Genomic DNA, 21,163 nt, shown 5'->3' on the forward strand with positions numbered 1-21,163 from the left:
CGCCTTCGTTGACTCCGGCGCTCCGCATCGTCACTGCCCCGTCACGGCGGCCTCAACCGACGCTTCATCGCGACAGGACTGGTCGCTTCGGCCTGCGGCGGTGCTCGCGTCCCGACACGCTCGCGTCTCGACGCTGCGAGCCGAGGCCTCTTTGTGGGCGCCGCCGGATGCCCGTGCACAGTACCCGTCCGTGGCTTCACCTGTGAGCACGGCACGGATGCATTTATTCTACCGTTGAACAACAGTTACAAACAAAGGGCTTGAAATACAGACGGCGGCGTCTCCGCTCGCGGCCGAAGGCTCTCTCCCTGCCTCGGCACACCGAGAGGGAACGCACGGAGCCAGTCAGGGTTGCCAGGCCACTTATGAGTTTGGCTGTTCCAGGCGGCGAGTGGCTTGCACCTCACATCCCACCCCGCCTGCAAGTCCAAGTCCTCTTGGACAGGAACATTAGTCCACTAAGGCAAAGTCGTAGTCAAGCAGTCGCCTGGGTGGTGCACGGTGACGCTGAGGTCGCTGACTCGCTGAACCAGTTGGCTGATCCGTCTCATTGGTCATAGGTGGAATTTGCTCGGCATTGTCTTCATCAGGACTCGGGATAGGTTGCACGACTTCGCATGTGGGCTCCACTAGCACTAGGTCAAAGTACGGAGCGTGGTACAGTTTCATTTGACTTATGTGCACTGTACGCGCATCTGGTGAGGGTGTAGCGGAGTTCGTTATGCGCCGAACGTCGTAGGTGACGGGCGTCCTTTTCCGTGTCACCTGGTAAGAGTCCCTTGAACTTTGGCGCGAGCTTTTCAGTTCCGCCAAGTACTGGCTCTTGCCTTCGCACCCAGACAAAGTCTCCGACGTCAAATGAGGCGCTGCGGTGGGTGCCGGTGTAGACTCTCTTGCGGTTCCTTTGAGCTTCCTGGGAGTTACTCGCAGCCTCGCTGCGAAGGTCTGGCAAGTTCATAAGCCTGTCACGAACGTCGGCGGCTTGCGTTGTGCGGACTTTCTGATATGGGAGTTTCGGCAAAAATCCAAACAGAAGCTCTAATGGCGAAAATCCTGTACTTCTGTGGCGGGTTACATTGACAGCGAAAGCTTCTTCATTGAGTTTGGAGACCCAGAGTGCCTGATCATTGTTGCACAGTTTTCGGAGGACGGTCACAAGTGTGGCATTGGCACGTTCCACCAGTCCGTTGCTAGCTGCCCTGTAAGCTACTGCGAAGTGTATGTTCACACCATGCATATGCATGAAGTTCTTGAACAGGTGTGATTGAAATGACTTGGCATGGTCACACAAACAATCGTCAGGAGCACCGAACCTGTAAAACACTGAGTGGAGATGTTTCAAGGCGTCTTTTGCAGAGGTTGTAGGCACAGCAGTTTCATTGTGGAAGTGTCCCAGTATAGGTGCTGTTGTAAGTGCGGCACGAAGGGCTTCAAAGGCTTGTTGACACTCAACTGTCCACTCGAAGTCAGCCTTTCGGATGGCAGCTTGCAGAGGTGCGGCAACTTTCGAGAAGTTCGGGATGAAGCGCCTGTAAAAGTTAGCTGTCTGAAGCCAAGATAACAGGTGCTTTGACGAGCGTGGCGTGGGCATGCACATGATTGCGGCAATCTTTGATGGGTCTGGCTGTTTCCCTTGTTCCGAGACCATAAATCCCAGAAGCTTCACACTGGGGACAGCAAACTTGCATTTGTTCAAAGAAACTTTGAAGCCGGCTTGTAGAGGGAGAGTGAGGGTCTCGTCTAGGAGATCGAGAAACTCTGGAACGTTATCACCGAACACGATGATGTCGTCAAGATATGTGCGTACACCACATCTTGACTGTCGGGCTTTGAGTCGAAAAAATATTTGGTGCATCGCTTTCTGGAAGGTAGCTGGTGCATTTTTCAGCCCAAATGGCATTCTTGTCCCCTTGAAAGTTCCCTGGTGCGTGATGAAGGTGGTTTTTTCTTGGTGTTCGCCTTTTACTTTAATCTGCCAATAAGCGCAGCAGAGGTCAAGGATTGCAAAGAGAGAACTTCCTGCTAGGTCGTCGAAAATGTCATCAGCGCGAGGCAGTGGTTGGAGCACATTCATGGTCATCCTGTTAAGAGGTATGTAGTTGACACATAGCCTCTTCTTGTCTTTCTGCGTCACAACAATGGCAGGAAATCCCCAAGGTCCAGATGAAGGACGGATGGTGTCATTTTGAAGAAGAGATGCTGTTTGGGCTTCGAGGAACCTCCGATCACTGGCTGTGTAGCGGTACGGTTGCCGTCCATAAGGCTTTGCATCCGGCAGTAAGTTGATCTCGTGCTCGATGCCTTCGTACAGGCCAATGTCATCAGGGCTGGTAGCAAGGAGACGTGAGTGGCGGTGCACTGTTTTCTTCACTGCTTGCTGCTCTTCGGGCTTGAGTTAAGTCCCGATGATGATATCAGGGAAACTGTTGGGCGTGGATGAACATGGCTCAGAAGGAAATACGCTGCATGAGGCTGGCTGGGCTGGGCTCTTGTAGTCTGCTGGCTGAGTTTGAGACTGGGCTGCCTTGTTGAGCTTGCTCCACACGGGCTCGTGTTCGTCTGGTTCAAAATCCACTTGTAGGGGTTCGCTGGTGGTATGCGGTGGGTCAAAGCGAGACAAAGTTGATGTTTTAAGTATCACTGCATTGGACATACGCGGTAACAGTTCCTCTTTGCACAGCACGACAGTGTTTGTAGAGGGCTGGCAGATAACAGGAAGGTGTGGCGGCCTGAAATGAAGTTCCGCTTGAGCAGCATAAAACCAGTCCTCTCCCAGAATAAGGGGAAGGGCATTTCTCTGAAGGACTGCGGCTTCCACAACTGCAGAGAGGGGGGCCTACGCTGATTTGCAAGAAGACAGATCCCTGAGGCACGACGGAGGCTCCTCCTACGACGAGAAGGGGTGGCTTTGTCCACGGCTCTATGCTGAGGTTTTCAGCTAGGCTGGCAGCGAGGATAGTGACGTTCGAACCACTGTCTGGGAAGGCATTGATCTCTCCAAGGCCCTTGACGTGAGCAGTGATAACCGCACACCTGAGCATGGATCCAAGCAAAGGGTCCTCGGTGCGGCCGACACATGCTGCTGGCGCGTTAGGGATTGTTTGCGTCTTGTCTCGGGAGGGCTGTCCTTTCTCAGTGCAGTTGCTAGCCAGATGGCCCTTTTTCTTGCAGCTATAGCATACCGCTTCGCTTAGGTCTTGCCCTCGTCTGTATGCAGGTGCACCATACTTGGAAGAGATTGCCTCGTACCGATGTTCTTGGTCAGCAGGTGGCAGGTTGGATATTCTTGAGGGCACGGTTTGGTAGCTGGTAGGTGCTATTTATAGGTCAGGAAGGCTGGCGGATGTCTGCAGTGCTCTCGGTCGTGGCTGTAGCACTGGAGGTGATAGGATGCGGCTGTCGACTTGAAATTGGCGTGGATGGCTTTGTCAGTCTAGTTATGCGGGAGTGGTCCATGGCACGATCAACTTCCGAAGCGATGCTGACGAAATCCGGGACAGTCGTTGAACGACGATCGCTGTAGCCACTTGCTCATCACGGATGCCCTGAATTAAATACTCGATGCACTCTTTGTCAGTCAATGAAAGCGGGCACCTTCCAATTATCTTGAGCTTGGCTAGAGTATAGGTAACCAGGCTCTCACCGGGGCTTTGCTCACGCGCACCGACAAGTTCCTGCCACTGTATAAGCGACAGTCGCTCGCCGAACTGCGCTATAAGCGCTTCCTTCCACTCTGACCAAGTTTTTACCTGGTGGCCAGTGATTTCCTTCCAGTCAGCGGCTGGGCCACGAAGTTTTGAGAGGGCGATGGCTAGCAGGGTAGCGGGTTCCCAAGAGGCAAGCTGTTGGGTGCGCTCGAGATCGTCTATTCATCGGGTTACGGATAACCCTCCGTCGCCACTGAACGTCGGAAGCGTTGATGACAAGTCCGGCAAAGTTGTTACATGCACTGCTCTCGTAGAGGCTTGTGACAGTGACAAAGCTAGTTCATTTTGAAGGTAGGCGGTCAAAATCTGCATATTCTGTACGGGGTCGGCGCTGAACACTGGCATAGGTTGGAAAAACTGGTCACCTTGAGTTGGCGCGGGCTGCGTCTCGGTGACTGATACAGTTGTTTCCGGTAGCAGGACTCGTTTTGCGGCAGTGTCAGCAAGGATGCGAGAAATAAGTTCGTCCTTGGAACCAGTATTGTCCAAATTGTGTTGCGATAGTTCATCTCGCAAGAAGTCCACTCTAAAACCAGCGAGGTCCGAGGCGGTGGCTCCCTCCCAGTTTATGAGCGGCATGGCGGCGGCGGCGGCGGTGAGACAGGCGGTGGGCTTCGGTTGCTGGTGCTCGACACACGTTGACTCTGGCTTTCGGTGAAGTGGCTTGCGGCTTCGAATGGGCGGGCTACACCGAGGTTCGGTACGTCGACTGCGCCATATGTGAGCACGGATGCATTTATTCTACCGTTGAACAACAGTTACAAACAAAGGGCTTGAAATACAGACGGCGGCGTCTCCGCTCGCGGCCGAAGGCTCTCTCCCCGCCTCGGCCCTCCGAGAGGGAACGCGCGGAGCCAGTCAGGGTTGCCAGGCCACTTATGAGTTTGGCTGTTCCGGGCGGCGAGTGGCTTGCATCTCACACACTGAACAAGGGCGGCCGCTCCGCACCGGGCACCGCATGGCCCACGCCTGCACCTGGTGCTGTTGTCTGCCACTGGTGCGGTGGCAGAGGCCATCTAGCGCGCGTCTGTCCTACAGGCAGGTCACGAAGCAGACCGCGCTGCTTCCGTTGTGGTCAGGTCGGCCACCTCCAAGCAAACTGTCCGGGAAACGGACGAGTGTAGCGGTTGTGCCGGCCAACGGCTACGCAACCTCCTTACAAGTTCTAGCGACGACCGGCGGGAAAGAACCTCTGCTGGAGGTATTAATCGGCGACAGTGTATTTTACGCCCTCCTCGACACTGGCGCCAGCGTTAGCCTGATGAACGCGCGAGCCTTCGAGGCGGCGAAACGAAGTGGCGCCAGCACCAGAGAAGAACGACAGGCTCTCCGGCTTGCAGAGGGATGGTCAGAGACAACTCTCTCCGTGCGTTGTCGCATCCGATGGCAGGGTAGCAGCCGGAAACAGCGCTTCCTCCTTTTGGAGAAGCTTTGCCACGACATAGTTCTGGGACGAGACTTCCTTGCAACACTTTTCTGTGCGTATGGGCCTCGGCGGATGGACACTCGGGATGGATCCCCAGCCACTGGCAGCAAGGCACCCTCTCGCCAGCGCACAGCGGCTGCTGGCCATGAGCTCCACACGAGTTGCACAGCAACATCCTGTCATGGAGGACTGGGATGAGGACCTAGCTACTTTCTTGCAGCCGCTGTTTGCTATTGAAGCGCACACTCCACCTGAGGCCAAGTGACAGCAGGGCCTCTCCAGACAGCCATCCTCAGTCAGTACAAGCACGCGTTCCAAAATTATCCTGGCTGCACATCGCTCATTACCCACAGAATAGATACAGGCGACCACTGTCCAGTTCGTTGCAAACTGCGCCCAGTGAACGCAAAAAAGCGTGCAGTAATGGACCAGTGTATATGAGAACTGCTGGAGCAAGACCTTATCGAACCATGCACCAGCTCATGGGCCAGTGCTCCCGTCCTTGTGCAGAAAAAGAACGGTGGGTACCGCCTAGCAAGGTGCCCAATGCCTCGTACTGACTGGGTCCTCGCACAGTTGGGGCGTGCCAAATGGTTCTCGAGTCTTGGCCTTGCGCAAGTGCCTGTAGCAGCACCGGAGGACGTTCAGAAGACTGCGTTCATACGCCACAAGGGCCTGTTCCAGTTTAAGAGGATGCCATTTGGAGTGGCTGGAGGGCCAGCGACGTTTCAGTCTTTAATGGACAAACTGCTAGAGGGAACCAAGCATACCTACTGCATGGCTTTCTTGGACGATATTCTTATCTACTCCGACACGTTGGCAGAACATCTGGACCAGAGGTGCAGAGGTGTTGCGTAGGATTGACAGGGCCGGCCTCTCAGACCACCCGGCAAAAGTTTCTTTCTGCAAACAGACTGTCAAGTTCCTTGGACACATCGTTAAACCTGGCGAGTGCAGTCCGGACCCAGACAAGGTGCAAGCTGTCTCTCTGTTTCCCCCCCCCCCGCCTCGTACTGTCAAAGAACTCCAGATACTCTTGGGCCTAGTTGGCTATTACAGGAATTTTATACCCTCATTCTCTGACAAGGCAAAACCATTAACATTGCTGTTGAGGAAAGGTACAGACTGGTTGTGGGGATCTGAGCTGCTGAAGACTGCACTGGCAGGCGAGGTGGCTGTCACCCTACCGGATCTGAACAGACCATTCGTCATTGAGGCTGATGCTAGTGGCACAGGCATTGCGGCGGGTCTACTTCAGGAGGCTTGCTTCGGCCAGTCTCGTTCATTAGCAGAACCCTAACCGCAGCAGAGCAGAACTACACAGTACAAGAATGGCAATGTTTGGCAGTTGTATGGGCTGTGGAAAAATTCAGGCCCTACATTGAATTCAAGTCTTTTTGAGGTTCATTGTGATCATGCATCGCTGGCATGGATGCTCAACACACGTCGGGTCGGGTGCGACGCTGGGTTTTGCGGCTGCAGGGGCTGATGTGCACAGTTAGGCATCGCCGAGGCCGAGCCAACATTCCAGCCGATGCTCTTAGCAGTTTCCCGACTGGTCATCCAGGACCAATGCCTTCAAGTTTGGCAGAAGAATGGTTTCCAATAGAACTCGAGGAACCACCGCTCACCATTCGCTTCGCTGGCATTGGCTAACCTTGTCGACACCCCACCCCTAACCGACTGTGCAAAACTGAAGCACGAGCAGCAGGAAGACCCACTGCTGCAGCAGCTGCTGCAGGTACCTTGAGGCGGCAGTCCTACCAGACGACCCCAAAAGAGCAAAAATGGTCTCCGACTTGGCCAAGGAAAGCCATATAGCGCCCGATGGAGTTCTGCTTTGGACATGCGGAGGCAAAGCTGTGCCGTGGCTCCCCCTTCATCTACGGGAATTGGTGCTTAAACTGGATCATGACCATCCACTCAGTGGACATGCAGGCTTCTTCAAAACCTTAAGACGTGTCGAGAGCCGCTTCACTTGGTTGGGGGTGCGCTCTGACACATCTCGCTATGTACGAGGGTGTCAGCAGTGCCAGGTCTTCAAGCCCCGTCGCCAGAAGCCGCAGGGACTTATGGACAGCACTTGGCCGTCCTCAGCGGGTAGGCCCACTGCCCAGAACTCCGCGGCAACACAAGTGTATCCTTGCAGTTCTAGACACATTCATTAAGTTTATCGAGCTTTTTCCCCTGCGGGCACAGACTGCTAAAGCCATTGTTGACAGGACGGTGGAAGTTTTCTGCCGGCACGGTGCACCTCTTTCCAGCGGTAATGGTAAACCCTTCCTTAGCAAGATGTGGACTGCAGCATTGGGGCATACAAGAGCGGCACACAGTCCCTTACAGACCTGCCGGACAGCCTGTAGAACGTCACAGTGCTACAGTCAAGCAGACCATTGTCAACTACTGCTCCTCCCACTGCGATTGCGACAAGCGACTCCCCGAGGACGTCGGAGAGTGTGGTGACAGGGTTTACACCTGCATTCTTGTGCTATGGCCGGGAACTTCGTACACCTTGGGCAGATAGGCAGCAGATTAGTGCTGAAAATTCTGCATCGGCACCCCATGCACTCGCCACAGAGCTAAACCTTTACCTGCAGGATGCATTGGCCATGGCCAGGGAACACCAGGAATCAGCGAAGGCCGAACAGGCCAGACATTACAACAAGCATCGTCAACCAACCACCTACAAAGTTGGCAACCTGGTGCTCCGCGACAAGCACACTCTAAGCAATGCAAGTACAGGCTTCACTGCTAAACTGGCCCCCCGCCGCTCGGGGCCCTACCTAATCACCGCCCGCGTGGGTAAGAACAACTTTAGGCTCAAAGACCCTGCCTCAAGGAGGCATATGGGTGTGGCCAACGCAGACCAGCTGATGCCATACCATCCACCGTGGAGGCCCGCTTGCACGTATTAAGGGGGGGGAGGATGTAAGGGCCAGTGCGGGTGGCACCAGCAGGGGACACGGGGACAGCTGGCAACATGGGAGTAGGGGATGCGATCCTGCGTATGGCTGGCAACACGGGGCGGAGGGGAAGGGATGCCAGGTGGCGGGCAGGTGCGCAGAGAGTGCGCGGTCGAAGTGGGCCCGAGTGTGAGCTCGGTGCGCATTGTGTACGATGCGTGAACTGTGGACAAGTGGGGACTCGGGCGCGAGGGACTGAGTGCGCGCAATAAATCATCCCTTGACAAGGCAGTCAGGGGCATCAGTGATTCACCCTTTGCCATTGGATCATGAAAGAAGGCCTGGGAAGATAAACACGTTTCCTCCCCGTTTAACCGCGGCTGACACAGCCCAGAATCGCGCGGACCCCACCCCGTGGTCGCGTACGCTACTGAGTGCACGCCGACCGCGACGAGCCTTGCTCTGCGGGAACAAAGGAATGACACTCTGGCTGACACTAACAAGGCATTTATTGCTACAGCAACAATAACGCCAGCTAGCAACAAAACACACTGAGGAATTGAGGATGTCCGACTCACCAGCACGGTTAGGAGTGAAAGTTTGCCCATGATAGGGCAGGGGATACACCGCAGCCGGTCATGACGAAATGGGGGGAAACGTTCCTCCCCACGAGGCTTCGCCATTCGTGCCGCTGGCGAAGAGCAGAGCGTCACATGTGAATGTTGGCGCACTTCTCTGGTCCTGAGCTGAAGAGGGCAGTCTTCCTCGCGCGCGCGCGCCGCAAACATGCCATCTGTGGCACTAGTGCCGCTGCGACGCCAGTGCCCTCCCTTGTTACTTAAAGAAACTAACATGGCATGGCAAAAGTAACAGGAGGGTGCATTGTGGGGAAGTGAAGCACAGGGGATGAGTAAAGCGCGTCCCCACAGCGGTTAGAGGAACGCTGCAGGCCTGAATGGCTGGGCTTTGAGGCGTTGACGTGGGCGCAGTTGTGGACGATTATGGCAACCGTTCGCAAGAAGCTCAAGTGGCCAGAAGTAGGGGGCGCAGCGGCACAAGTAGGTTAAGTTTGGTGCTCGAGCTCTTCTTGTGAGGGACTCGGAGAGAAAGTGGAGAGGAGCCCAGAGAAGCAACATCTTCCCCAACTGATGCAAGCGGAGGCTGCCAAGCTTCCAGCACAGCACCTTGAAAGGGCGAGGCATTCTCTGGTGGTTCCCGGGTGAGCTCTTTCGACTCTCGAGGCCTGCTCCAACATTGATGTTGCTCATGCCCCGGTGGATTGCTCATCAGTAACTGGCGAACAAAAGGCTGATCCTGGCAAGTCAGCAGCACAAGCCTAAAAACGAAAATTCAGGGGACACCTTGACTTTCTGAAGTGAGCAGAGGCGGAAGCACCACTTTGACTGCCTCGGTGGCACTGGAGACAGCACCGCTGAATGACGCCGCACATAATTAAGTACTAATTGTTAAGTAATGGCAATTACTAATTAATGGTTGATTACTGATTAATGACTAAATACTAATTAACCACTGATTAATTTTAAACATCGCCTTTAGGAGTGGAACGCGACAGCGTGTTGTAGCACTGTCACGAAGTCCACCACCCATTCAGCGTTTTTTGAGGCAAGGAAATGGCACAGTCGTCTCGGTGGACACCTGAACCACTGCACCGTACAGGAAGGGGGGAGTGAAAGAAGAAAGAGGGGCCGCAATGGTGAAAATGAAAAGGGGAAGGAAGAGGGGGGGGGGGGGGGGGGACTGTTGGCAAGGCGAGGGAGAGCCTGCGGTGTGCGCCCTGTGAGGTCACCCGCTCCTCGTGCAGGCAGAGCTCCGCGAAATGGCTCGGCCACTAGCGTAGTGTTGCTTTCCCAACAGCAGCACAAGGAGCTGGAGAGTGAGCGACGACTGCAATTTGATCAAGATCAGGTCAGACTCCGACATGACCGTGCAGCATTTTCGTGCAGCGTCCATGCAGGAAGGGGGCCAGACCAGAGGGTTGCACCTTGAATTCGCCAAGGCCAGCTGTGTTCTCGAGACTCCTGTCAGCTGCCGCTCTCGGCCAGTGTCGGCTTTTCGAATCATCATGCACAGCGGGACAACGGCCTCTCTGGTATCTCTTGAAGCAGCCCTGTTCTGTGCCAGCCGCACCATCTGTTACTCTGAAAGGACAACTGCAGCACTTTTTTGAGAATTTCGCGATATTGGAGGATTCAAATCTGTATAGGCTGTAGGTGAAGCATGCCAAGTGTTTTTGCACTAGCATTTAAAATAGTGATGTAAGCGACGATTGAATTTTGCGCTTCTCCTCAATGCACCGCAGGAGTGCAGGGAAGTTCAGCATGACGTCACGGAAGGTATGATTTCAAATTACCGCTGGCGTCAACGACACCCTGCCCTGGCACATTAGACGCTGCCAAACAACTCTCGGCAGGGTTTGCCTTTGGTGGCGCTGGTTTTTTTCCTTCAAAGCAGGCGTTAGTGCGTTGGAAATGTATACTGATACCTTCGATGATGTCATCATGCGCCCCCCACTTGGTGTTGTGTGCTGCGGAGAAGCTTGAAGGGCTTCCGGATTTTAATCGGCAATTACTTCACTATTTCAAGTGCTAGCCCAAAAAGTCGTGGCATGCTTTACCTTCAAGTTTCACACATTCGACCCTCTTGAGCTCGCTTGATTTCTAAAACGTGTGCAGTTTCCCTTCAACGAGCGTTGGCTGCATAGCCTTCTCACCACCTGTGCTCACTTCTTGATGTTGAGTCATCATCATCATCAGCCTGGCTGTGCCCACTGCCAGACTAAGGCCTTCCCCATGTCTCTGCAGTTAAACCCGACCTGCAGGCATGTTATCCCCACAGACTCCTTAATCTCTGCCACCCCCTGCCACGATTGCCTTCTCTCGGAGTCCACTCCGTTACCCTTAAAGCGGTTATCTTCACTTCACATTACATGACAAGCCCATTTCTTTTTCTTGATTGCGACTAGGATGTAATTAGCCCGCGTCTCTTCCCTTACCCACTCTGCCCGCATCAAATTCTTCGCTGGTGTGTTCTTTGCTTCAAACGTTGCGTATTGTCGAGGCAGAAAGCAGGGCAGTGCATGACGGACTAAAAAGAGACCGGGACAAAGCGGCAGGAATGGGCGGGAGGTGCACAATTGCCTTTCCGTGGCACATGTGCACGCAGGATTGAAACAGAGCAAAAGGAAAAAACCACAGTTCCACGTGTGGCTCTCAAGTGCATCCTTTGTTTTTGTGGCAAGGCAAGGGAAGGTATGCTGGCACAGTTATCGCCTTCCCCGGTAGGCCTGGCATCTGCCCCAACATGCAACGCCTGCATTGTTTGGCTGCGCTCCCTAACTGCTCCGTGGTGCTCTCGCAGCCAGTCATTTAGGCACAACCTCACCAGCGCTGCGACAGAGAAGGAAGGGCAGGGAGAAGTGCTTATGCTAACAACTGAAATTTTATTTGAAAAAAAAAACACAGGTTATATACTCTCAAATGACAACCCGAAGCGCCTGCGCTTCAAGCAAGAAGGGACACAAAAGAACGCTAGGAATCCAGATACGAAATTTCACACTCATGGATGGATATAGAAGGTGTGCTGACGCACGTGTGGCTGTTCTTGTGAATGTGATAGGCTTCACACAACTCCCTAACTCAACTGATCTTGATGTCTAAACTTAATCTTAGCCCTTGAGTGTTGAGTTAGGGAGTTGTGTGAAGGCCTGTCACATTCACAAGAACAGTGACACGTGCATCAGCACACCTTCTATATCCATCCATGAGTATGAAATTTCGTATCTGGATTCCTAGCGTTCTTTTGTGTGCTTTTTTCACGGGAAGCACAGGCGCTTCGGGTTGTCATTTGAGAGTATATAACCTGTGTGTTTTTTCAAATAAACTTTCAGTTGTTATGTTGTAGGTACGAATTGCGCACAAAAGACACACGCAGGAAAAAGACGAGGGAGACTGAAAGAGCACAAACTATCAACTGGTGTTTGTCAACTGATCAACTGTGTCAACTGTGTGTGTCTTTTGTGCGAAATTCGTACCTACAACAGTATGCACCAACTCGCCCAACAAGAAGTTCTTCTTAATTTTCAGTTCTTAGTAGCGCTTGTCCCTGTCCTTCCTTCTCTGTCTTTGTTCCTCGTCGCAGCGCTGGTGAAGTTGTGTAGCAACTAGCTCAGATCACGGTTTTGCTACAGTTTAGGCAGCGTCCTAACATGGCAGGACGATGCCAGGCCTGCAGGCTGGCTTCTTGGTGTCATTCACGGCTGTGCGTATGTGCACCTGCAGCTTTTCTCATCCAGTGTGCCTCAGCCGTCTCCCATGAGCGCCTGCCCCGAGTTCCACCAGGGAAGCCACTGCGCTGCCTCCCTGGTTATGGCGATCGGCTGCTCATCCGAAGGACGCGGGTTCAATCCTAGCTGTGGCGGTCGAGGCCCGTGTCTGTGTCGAAATCCCCTCGTGGCCTGAGTCGCTTGGGGACGTTAAACACCCATAAATCAAACCAAACTGCCTGCATCTACAGGCTGTCCACAATTTTATGGTGGCACAACCTCTCAAGGGCAGGCAACCTTTTGCAGTACCCCGCTTAACCAATTTGGAGAAAGCCGAATTATAAGCCAGAATGTCCTTTTGAATGAGTGGCGGGTATGCCCGTGAAAGGTGCCCCTGGTCAAAGTACAAACACAGCTCTAGAAACTGAAGACACCCATTCAACGGTACCTCATGAGTAAACCTTAGTTTGCCTGAACATTTGCCAAGACTTTGTAAAACTGTTTTAACAACCTGTGGTTTGTTGCTTTCAGTCACAAATACAATATAATCATCCACATATCTAAAACATTTCGCATCGTTTTTCCTCTCTCAAGCACGCTGCAGCACGCTTGTCACAGCAAACTAGAAAAATTTCACTAAATAGGAGCTATGTGAGAGGTTATGCAAATTTAATTTTTCTGCACATACAACTTGTCGTTAAAACGAATAAAAGTGGAAGACAATGAACCTACAAGATGAAAATGGGGGCGCAGACAAAACGGAGACATAGAAAGAAGACAACAGGACAAAGAAGAATTTTCATCATGAACAGCTTCCAACTGGCCCAACCTTCCATTCTGCTAAACTACAAGCTACAAAAGCTACAAAATTTTCTACCGAGACCCCTCTAGCATTTTGAAATCTCACCGCTCCCCAACTCTCAGTGCATTCTTTTACCGATTCTAACATCTCAGCTTGGGGAATAGAATAAAACAATTCCTAAACATTTTAAAAAGCCAAAATTAGCTCCTCAAAACACCATATTGTTTGGCTAAAAATTCAGTGACCTCCTTTGAGTTGCTGATGCGAAAAGGGTCCGCTATGTTCGGTCGTTTTAGATGCTTCTGCAGGTATTTGGGTATCAGCCCAGGACGCGTGATACGTGCTTCGTGATTCATATGTGCATGGTAAATAGTTTATTATCGTGTTATTTCCGCTGAGTGATTTTGGTTCCGGCTTATGAGCGCCGGGGTGTGCTGTGATGTGAGGATCAACAACCCTGGTCACGTGGACCCCAAAAGTTGGGACACACTGACTTCATACCACCACCTTTCGAAATGCCAGGAAACCTGGTTGTTCAGCTGGAAAGGGATGACACCGAGGTCTGGAACAAGTGGCTCGGTTCGGCCGATCTCAGTTTGCATACGGCGCATGTATATCACTTTGTCACACTACGCCGACGATGATGCTCAGCGGACATTCAGATCAGTTCAGTTTTTTCACGAGACATTTCTGGGTGGTTTCTTGGATAAAAGCTGCTAATGCATCTTGGCCAAGTGTGTCATAGTGCGCTAAAATTAGCTGACACCCTCAAACCTCATCAGGAAGAAAATGTGTAATGGGACACTAAATTACCTGACACCATGAAACCTCATCAGGAACAAAATGTGTCATAAGACCCTAAGTTAGATGACACCCTCAAACCTCATCAGGAAGAAAATGTGTAATGGGACACTAAGTTAGCTGACACCCTGAAAACTCATCAGGAACAAAATGTGTCATAGCATGCTAAGTTAGCTGACACCCTGAAACCTCATCAGGAACAAAATGTGTCATAAGACGCTAAGTTAGCTGACACCCTCAAACCTCATCAGGAAGAAAATGTGTAATGGGACACTAAGTTAGCTGACACCCTGAAACCTCATCAGGAACAAAATGTGTCATAAGACGCTAAGTTAGCTGACACCCTCAAACCTCATCAGGAAGAAAATGTGTAATGGGACACTAAGTTAGCTGACACCCTCAAACCTCATCAGGAAGAAAATGTGTAATGGGACACTAAGTTAGCTGACACCCTGAAACCTCATCAGGAACAAAATGTGTCATAAGACGCTAAGTTAGCTGACACCCTCAAACCTCATCAGGAAGAAAGTGTCATAGGATGCTAAGTTAGCTGACACCCTAAAACTCATCAGGAAGAAAATGTGTCATAGGACGCTAAGTTAGCTGACACCCTCAAACCTCATCAGGAAGAAAGTGTCATAGGATGCTAAGTTAGCTGACACCCTCAAACCTCATCAGGAAGAAAATGTGTCGTAGCATGCTAAGCTAGCTGACACCTTAAAACCTCATCAGGAACAAAATGTGTCATAAGACGCTTAGTTAGCTGACACTTTCAAATCTCATCAGGAAGAAAATGTGTCTTAGGACGCTAAGTTAGCTGACACCCTGAAACCTCATCAGGAAGAAATTGTGTCATAGCACGCTAAATTACCTGACACCTTGAAACCTCATCAGGAAGAAAGTGTCATAGGACGCTAAGTTAGCTGACACCCCAAAAACCTCATCAGGAAGAAAATGTGTCATAGGACGCTAAGTTAGCTGACACCCTGAAACCTCATCAGGAAGAAATTGTGTCATAGCACGCTAAATTACCTGACACCCTGAAACCTCATCAGGAAGAAAGTGTCATAGGACGCTAAGTTACCTGACACCCTGAAACCTCATCAGGAAGAAAGTGTCACAGGACGCTAAGTTAGCTGACACCCTAAAACCTCATCAGGAAGAAAATGTGTCATAGGACGCTAAGTTAGCTGACACCCTAAAACCTCATCAGGAAGAAAGTGTCATAGGACGCTAAATTACCTGACACCCTGAAACCTCATCAGGAAGAAAGTGTCATAGGACGCTAAGTTAGCTGACACCCTAAAACCTCATCAGGAAGAGAATGTGTCATAGGACGCTAAGTTAGCTGACACCCTCAAACCTCATCAGGAAGAAAGTGTCATAGGATGCTAAGTTAGCTGACACCCTAAAACTCATCAGGAAGAAAATGTGTCATAGGACGCTAAGTTAGCTGACACCCTGAAACCTCATCAGGAAGAAAATGTGTCATAGGATGCTAACCTAGCTGACACCCTGAAACCTCATCAGGAACAAAATGTGTCATAGGATGCTAAGTTAGCTGACACCCTCAAACCTCATCAGGAAGAAAGTCATAGGACGCTAAGTTAGCTGACACCCTAAAACTCATCAGGAAGAAAATGTGTCATAGGATGCTAACCTAGCTGACACCCTGAAACCTCATCAGGAACAAAATGTGTCATAAGACGCTTAAGTTAGCTGACACCCTGAAACCTCAATAGGAAGAAGATGTGTCAAAGGCTAAGATCTGTTTGTTCATGGCTGCGGAAATGATTCAAGCCACTGGATGGAGCTCACTGCTGTGGAGTGCATTTGCTTCAGTGCATTTATGCGCCCCTGAACTACGGCAGTAGAACACCCAAGAGTTCAGGTTGGATTCCCGACAGTGTATCACTCACGCAAAGCTCATCATCATCATCAGCCTGACTACACCCACTGCAGGGCAGAGGCCTCTCCCAATTAACCTTGTCCTTCGCCAGCCGCAGCCACTGTATTCCCGCAGATTTCTTAATCTCATCCGCCCACCTATCTTTCTGCCGTCCCCTGCTATGCTTGCCTTCTCTTGGAATCCACTCCGTTACCCTTACGGACCAGCGGTTACCTTGCCTTCGCATTACATTCCCTGCCCAAGCCCACTTCTTCCTCTTGATTTCGACTAGGATGTCATTAACCCGCGTTTGTTCCCTCACTCACTCCGCCCGCTTCCAATCTCTTAACGTTAAACCTATAATTTTCCTTTCCATAACTTGCTGCGTTGTCCTTGACTTAAGCTGAACCCTCTTTGTTAGCCTGCACGTGTCTGCCCCATGGGTGAGTACCGGTAAGATACAGCTGTTGTATACTTTTCTCTTGAGGGACATTGGTAAGCTGCCATTCATGACCTGAGATAACCAAAGACATTCAAGATGACTTGGTCTGCAGGGGCGATGACATCAGAGAGCCGTGCACACACATAGCACACACAGTATGCGATGTGTAAGCGCTCTCCAGCTGCCAAGATTGTTGTGGAGATGATGACAAGGAGGCCGGATGCTTCAGTGGCGACTAGTTGTGTGGCGTCTCTGTAGCAGCCTGTTTGCCGGAAGTGCCTCGGCGCAGAGCCAGCGGCCTTGCTAGAGAGCCTGGATAGGGCTGAGAGAGGGCCTCCTTTAGCATGGCTGTAGCATGGGGAGTCCACTTACTGTGACCTTGTTATAAGTGGGCTCGACTGTAAGCCTTCTCCTAGCATCCCTGACATGAGGAGCTCATCTTGACGAAACGAAGTGGCGCAGTAGCTGTCTCGCGTCTAGGTGGACACCTCTGCCGCGCCATGAGGGGAGGGAGTGGAAGAAGAGAGATGTTTCTCCTGTTTCACTCACAGCTATTTCCATCACAAAAGCACCCAAGTTTGGGCCAGTTGGTATTGATCCATCGTAAAAATGTAGCAGCATGAAAAAACGGGGACAAAATAGACACAAGTACGACAGGACGTATGCTGCACTTCCAGCTGAATTTTATTGCGGAGACCAGTGCTTAAGTACAGCGCTACTATCGTCTCGTGGCAATCAACCGCAATGGTCCAAAATGCCAGTTCAATATCGAGAAGAGACAAGGAAGCAGTGCTAAAACACTGACCACCTGCTTTTCTAATGAGATATGCCTCAATAATCTCTCTTTCCATCCGATCCTTTCCACGCCCAAAAAACTTAGTTTTCCGAAAAATGGGTGTACACTTATGGCGATTTCCGCTGGTCGTGCTGGAGCAGCTCTGTGACGACAAATTCGAGTTCCACTGGTCGACCTGGACCGACCGCGCGAATTCCGCTGGTCGTGCTGGAGCAACTCTGCTCAACACGGAGCGCACTGGGTTGATGTGGTCACTTCCGAAACAAACGTGATTTTTGGTTATTTTTACCGCGTGCAGGAATGTCAGCAGGAAACACTGAGCCTTGTTTCTTTCACGCGCGTTTTTTGCGCGTATGTCGTCTGCATCATAGCGGTTGCAACTCTCAGTTATGGCATCGCATGGAATGGCAATAGTCCTCCCATTGTCTGATGAGAGCTCGTCGGAATCCGAGTCTGAGCACTCAGACAGCAGCAGCGACAGCGAAAAGTACCTCTTCGAAGCATTTTTCGAGAAACAGTTCGCAGAAGCCCCTGCGAAGCGCCCTAAAGTGATAGACTGGGAGAGTTGGTAAACCGTCGCACCGTAAACCGTTCCGTACCGTAAACACTCTGCAGACATGCGATATATATTCATTTATGAACTTACCTAGAGAACAACTGTGCTCCTCGTTGCCTACGAGGTTCACAAAATGCGGTGCACCTCAGGCGTAACATGAACAAAACGACTGGTAGGTTCCATTGCGAAAGAAGTGCTTGCTCACCGCTGTTCTCGCCGCTTCTCGTCATCTGCTTACGAGTATTTTGGCGCCAGGATTGCGAGACTTCAACTTCTGGAACCAGTACTTCCGCTGCGCGCTCTGCATGTTCCGCTGTTCGACGACGGTCGCTGTCCTCCGAGGCGGTTTGGATTGAAGTGCTCTTTTGCGATTTGAGCGCCTCGCTTCGGAGCCACCAGTGGATTTCGTCATTACAGTCCCAGCAGTGGATAGCAAGATTGCCGCTCTTCCCTTCTTTCACCAGATTGTGACGCTCCCTAGCTCTCTCAATGGAACAGCGTCCAGTCTGACCTCTGTACACACTGTTGCAAGAGAGTGGAATGCTGTACACTACCTTAGTGGTGCAATGGGTGAAACCTAGTTGATGGTTGATAGTACAAATCGGCTTTTTCTTATTAACCATCACGGGACAAACTTCTGATAGCTTGCTTGGGGCGGAGAAGAGCACGTGTACATGTATCTTCTTGCAGTTTTCTTGAGATTATGAGACACTCTGTGAAGGTACGGAACTACCTGAGTTTCCCTGCTGTCGTCATGCATCGGCTCAGGGTGTGGGCTAATGTTGTGGCAGGTGCGTGAGGCGGTGCTGTTTGGGGGCCTCAGCCTGGAGGGGCAGCTGCTGATCAGCGTCACCCAGTGGCCGTGCGACCCTGACCGTGTGCTCGTGGTCGGCCAGTGTCGGTACGTCCATTTGCTCATTTTCACTGGGGAATTTCTATCACACGGACAACATAGCTGGGTTTTTCATGGATTGAAAAATGCCATTTGCATGCCATGTACTCATTGTAACATGGAGCTTGCATGCAAAGGTCGATGTCAACGTGATCTCGGCAGCCATAACTTTCAGGTAAAAATGCTGGGCGTCACTCTCAGCAAGCTGTGGGGCCGCCGCGGTGCTCAGTGGTTACGGTGCTCGGCTGCTGACCCGACAGACGCGGGTTCGATCCCAGCCGCGGCGGCTGAATTTTGATGGAGGCGAAATTCTAGAGGCCCGTGTACTGTGCGACGTCAGTGCACGTTGAAGAGCCCCAGGCGGTTGAAGTTTTCGGAGCCCTTCACTACGGCGTCCCTCGTAGCCTGAGTCGCTGCGGGACGTTGAGCCTCCATAAAACAAGCAAAAAAAAAAGCAGCAAGCTGTGGGGAAGAAAAGGAAGCACAACTTCCTGCCAGCATCCATTTCCTTCTAGTTTCCCATTTTCAGGCAAGTGTTGTGGGAAAATAGGAAGACATTTGTTGGGTAAAAAAATTTTCGCCTATCTCTGGGCCTTCAAGTCTTTTGATTTGGTCTTTTACACACTCACACTAGCTACCCAAAATGGACCATGTGCTAATTGTTATTAGTTGGCAGCATGCCAATTTCTTGAACTTTAGCGGCAGTAACAAAATTTTTATATTTGTTTTTGAGTACGGGTACGTTAGCCACCGTAATCCAGGGGAAATATTTTTTCTTTGACTCCCAATTAATGGCAGTACAGCCAGTTTTCCAAGCAGGATGTCATCATTATCATCATCATCAGCCTGACTGACGTGGTAATAGTAAAACCATATCGCGTAATAAACGTCAGAGCACAAAAACTAAGCTTATATTTTCTGCCTGCTGTGTCATTACACTCCGTCTCAGACGCGGGTTCGGTCCCGGCCGCGGCGGCTGAATTTCTTGAAGGCGAAATTCTAGAGGCCCGTGTGCTGTGCGATGTCAGTGCACGTTAAAGAACCCCAGGTGGTCGAAATTTCCGGAGCCCTTCACTACGGCGTCTCTCATAGCCTCAGCCGCTTTGGGACGTTAAACCCCAATAAACCAATAAACCAACAAGATGTTTGCAGCACTACGAAAGGTGGATTTCTCTCCTCTGTGGGGTTTAAATCGGGGGAGATAAATACGTTCTCCCTGTTTAAGCACGGCTGACACAGTTCAAAGCCGCGCGGACCCCACCCCGTGGTCGCGTACGCTACCGAGCACACGGCGACCACGGCGGGCCTTGCTCTGCGGGAACAAAGGAACGACACACTGGCTGACACTAACAAGGCATTTATTGCTACAGCAACAATAACGCCAGCTAGCAACAAAATACACTGAGGAATCGTGGATGTCCGACTCACCAGCACGGTTACGAGCGAACGTTCGCCCACGGTAGGGCAGAGGGATAAACTCCGAGGCCGAGCGGGACGGGCTCGGCGGGAGCCAGTTCCGACCAAGAGCGCCCGTCGACGAAGAGCGAAGCTGCGAGCGAAACGTCCGGTCGCTTCCCGATCCCAGGGAGAAGAGAGCTAGCCTTCCCCCGCATGCGAGCGGCAAAACACGCCATCCGTGGCGCTGGTGTCGCTACGACGCGAGCGCCCTACCCTGTTAGTTAAAGTAACCAAAACTGAGAAGAGCGCGTTTCGGAGGAGCTAACAACAGTGGGGTGTGCGATGCGGGAAAGCGAACGCAGGGGACGAAGGCGTCCCCACACCTCCAATCGGAATGGCGTGCACCACATTAGTGGGTTCCTACGTGCCTGTCGCCTCGGCAATTACTGACAGGTGGCTCCATCCATGTTAAAGAAGGCGTACTAGTAGTTAGCTTATTTCTACCTCTAGCAGGTGGCACTTGATGTCTTTTTAATTCTTTCATCTGTGTGTTCTGGGACAGGTGGACGCCCGTTCCAAAGAGACTGGCCCCACTTTTTCTTTTTTTTTTGTCGCCACCTGTTTGTATCAGTTTCTGCGTTGTCAGGTGACATTTATTTTCAATGTTCCTGTCATGTGTATATGAATTTATTTATTCCATCACGGTCACTACACTATTGAGCTGCGTCGAATGCAGGCCGAGGCAGTCGAATGTCGATGTTGGCGAAATGCAAAACAAGCCCATGTGCTGCGCGAAAGTCAACTCACAAGCGGCCAAAATTAATCCAGAACCCTCCTCTACAGCATCTGCCATATGTCGTGAGAGACGATGCCGTTCTCATTTTCGTTACTCTCACTGTGACAGTACTGGATGGTCCCGACTTTTGCGAGCACGCTGAAGGGGCTCATCTCATCACAACTCCGTTCAGCTGTGTCGTCCTCCAGGGCGACAACAGTAGGCGGTCCTTGGTCAGCAACATCGTCGATGACATGGTCCAGTTTCCTCATCCCATCTTCCTCACTAATAACATGCTGCACGTTATTCTTCCATTTCTCAGCACTGACTTGCATGATGCCTTGCCAAACCAGATGCTCCACGTCCTATAGCTTAAACGTCTTGTTTTGACTGGCGACGAAGCCCTTGACATCGCTCCAAGCAAGCTCTATCAGGTTCAGTTGGCAGTGGCAGGGTGGCAAGCGCACAATGAGACGGCCAGCAGCTTCGGCGATG

General features: G+C 51.5%; 1 protein-coding gene across 24 annotated transcripts in view; it reads left to right on the forward strand.

The window, feature by feature from the left end:
* LOC149327674 (uncharacterized) overlaps positions 1-21,163 on the forward strand; it is an 83,263-nt gene that overhangs the window by 25,169 nt on the left and 36,931 nt on the right. For 8 of the 24 annotated variants that reach the window (XM_089564138.1, XM_089564118.1, XM_089564119.1 and 5 more), the window contains one exon: positions 18,395-18,504. The exons of the other annotated variants lie outside the window; for them this stretch is intronic. In XM_089564138.1, the coding sequence (XP_089420264.1) occupies positions 18,395-18,504 (110 nt within the window). The remainder of the gene's footprint in view (positions 1-18,394; positions 18,505-21,163) is intronic. 24 annotated transcript variants of the gene reach the window in all.

Source organism: Amblyomma mixtum, chromosome 10, assembly GCF_055824585.1.
Source record: "Amblyomma mixtum isolate Tamu chromosome 10, ASM5582458v1, whole genome shotgun sequence".
Classification (NCBI taxonomy): Eukaryota; Metazoa; Arthropoda; class Arachnida; order Ixodida; family Ixodidae; genus Amblyomma; species Amblyomma mixtum.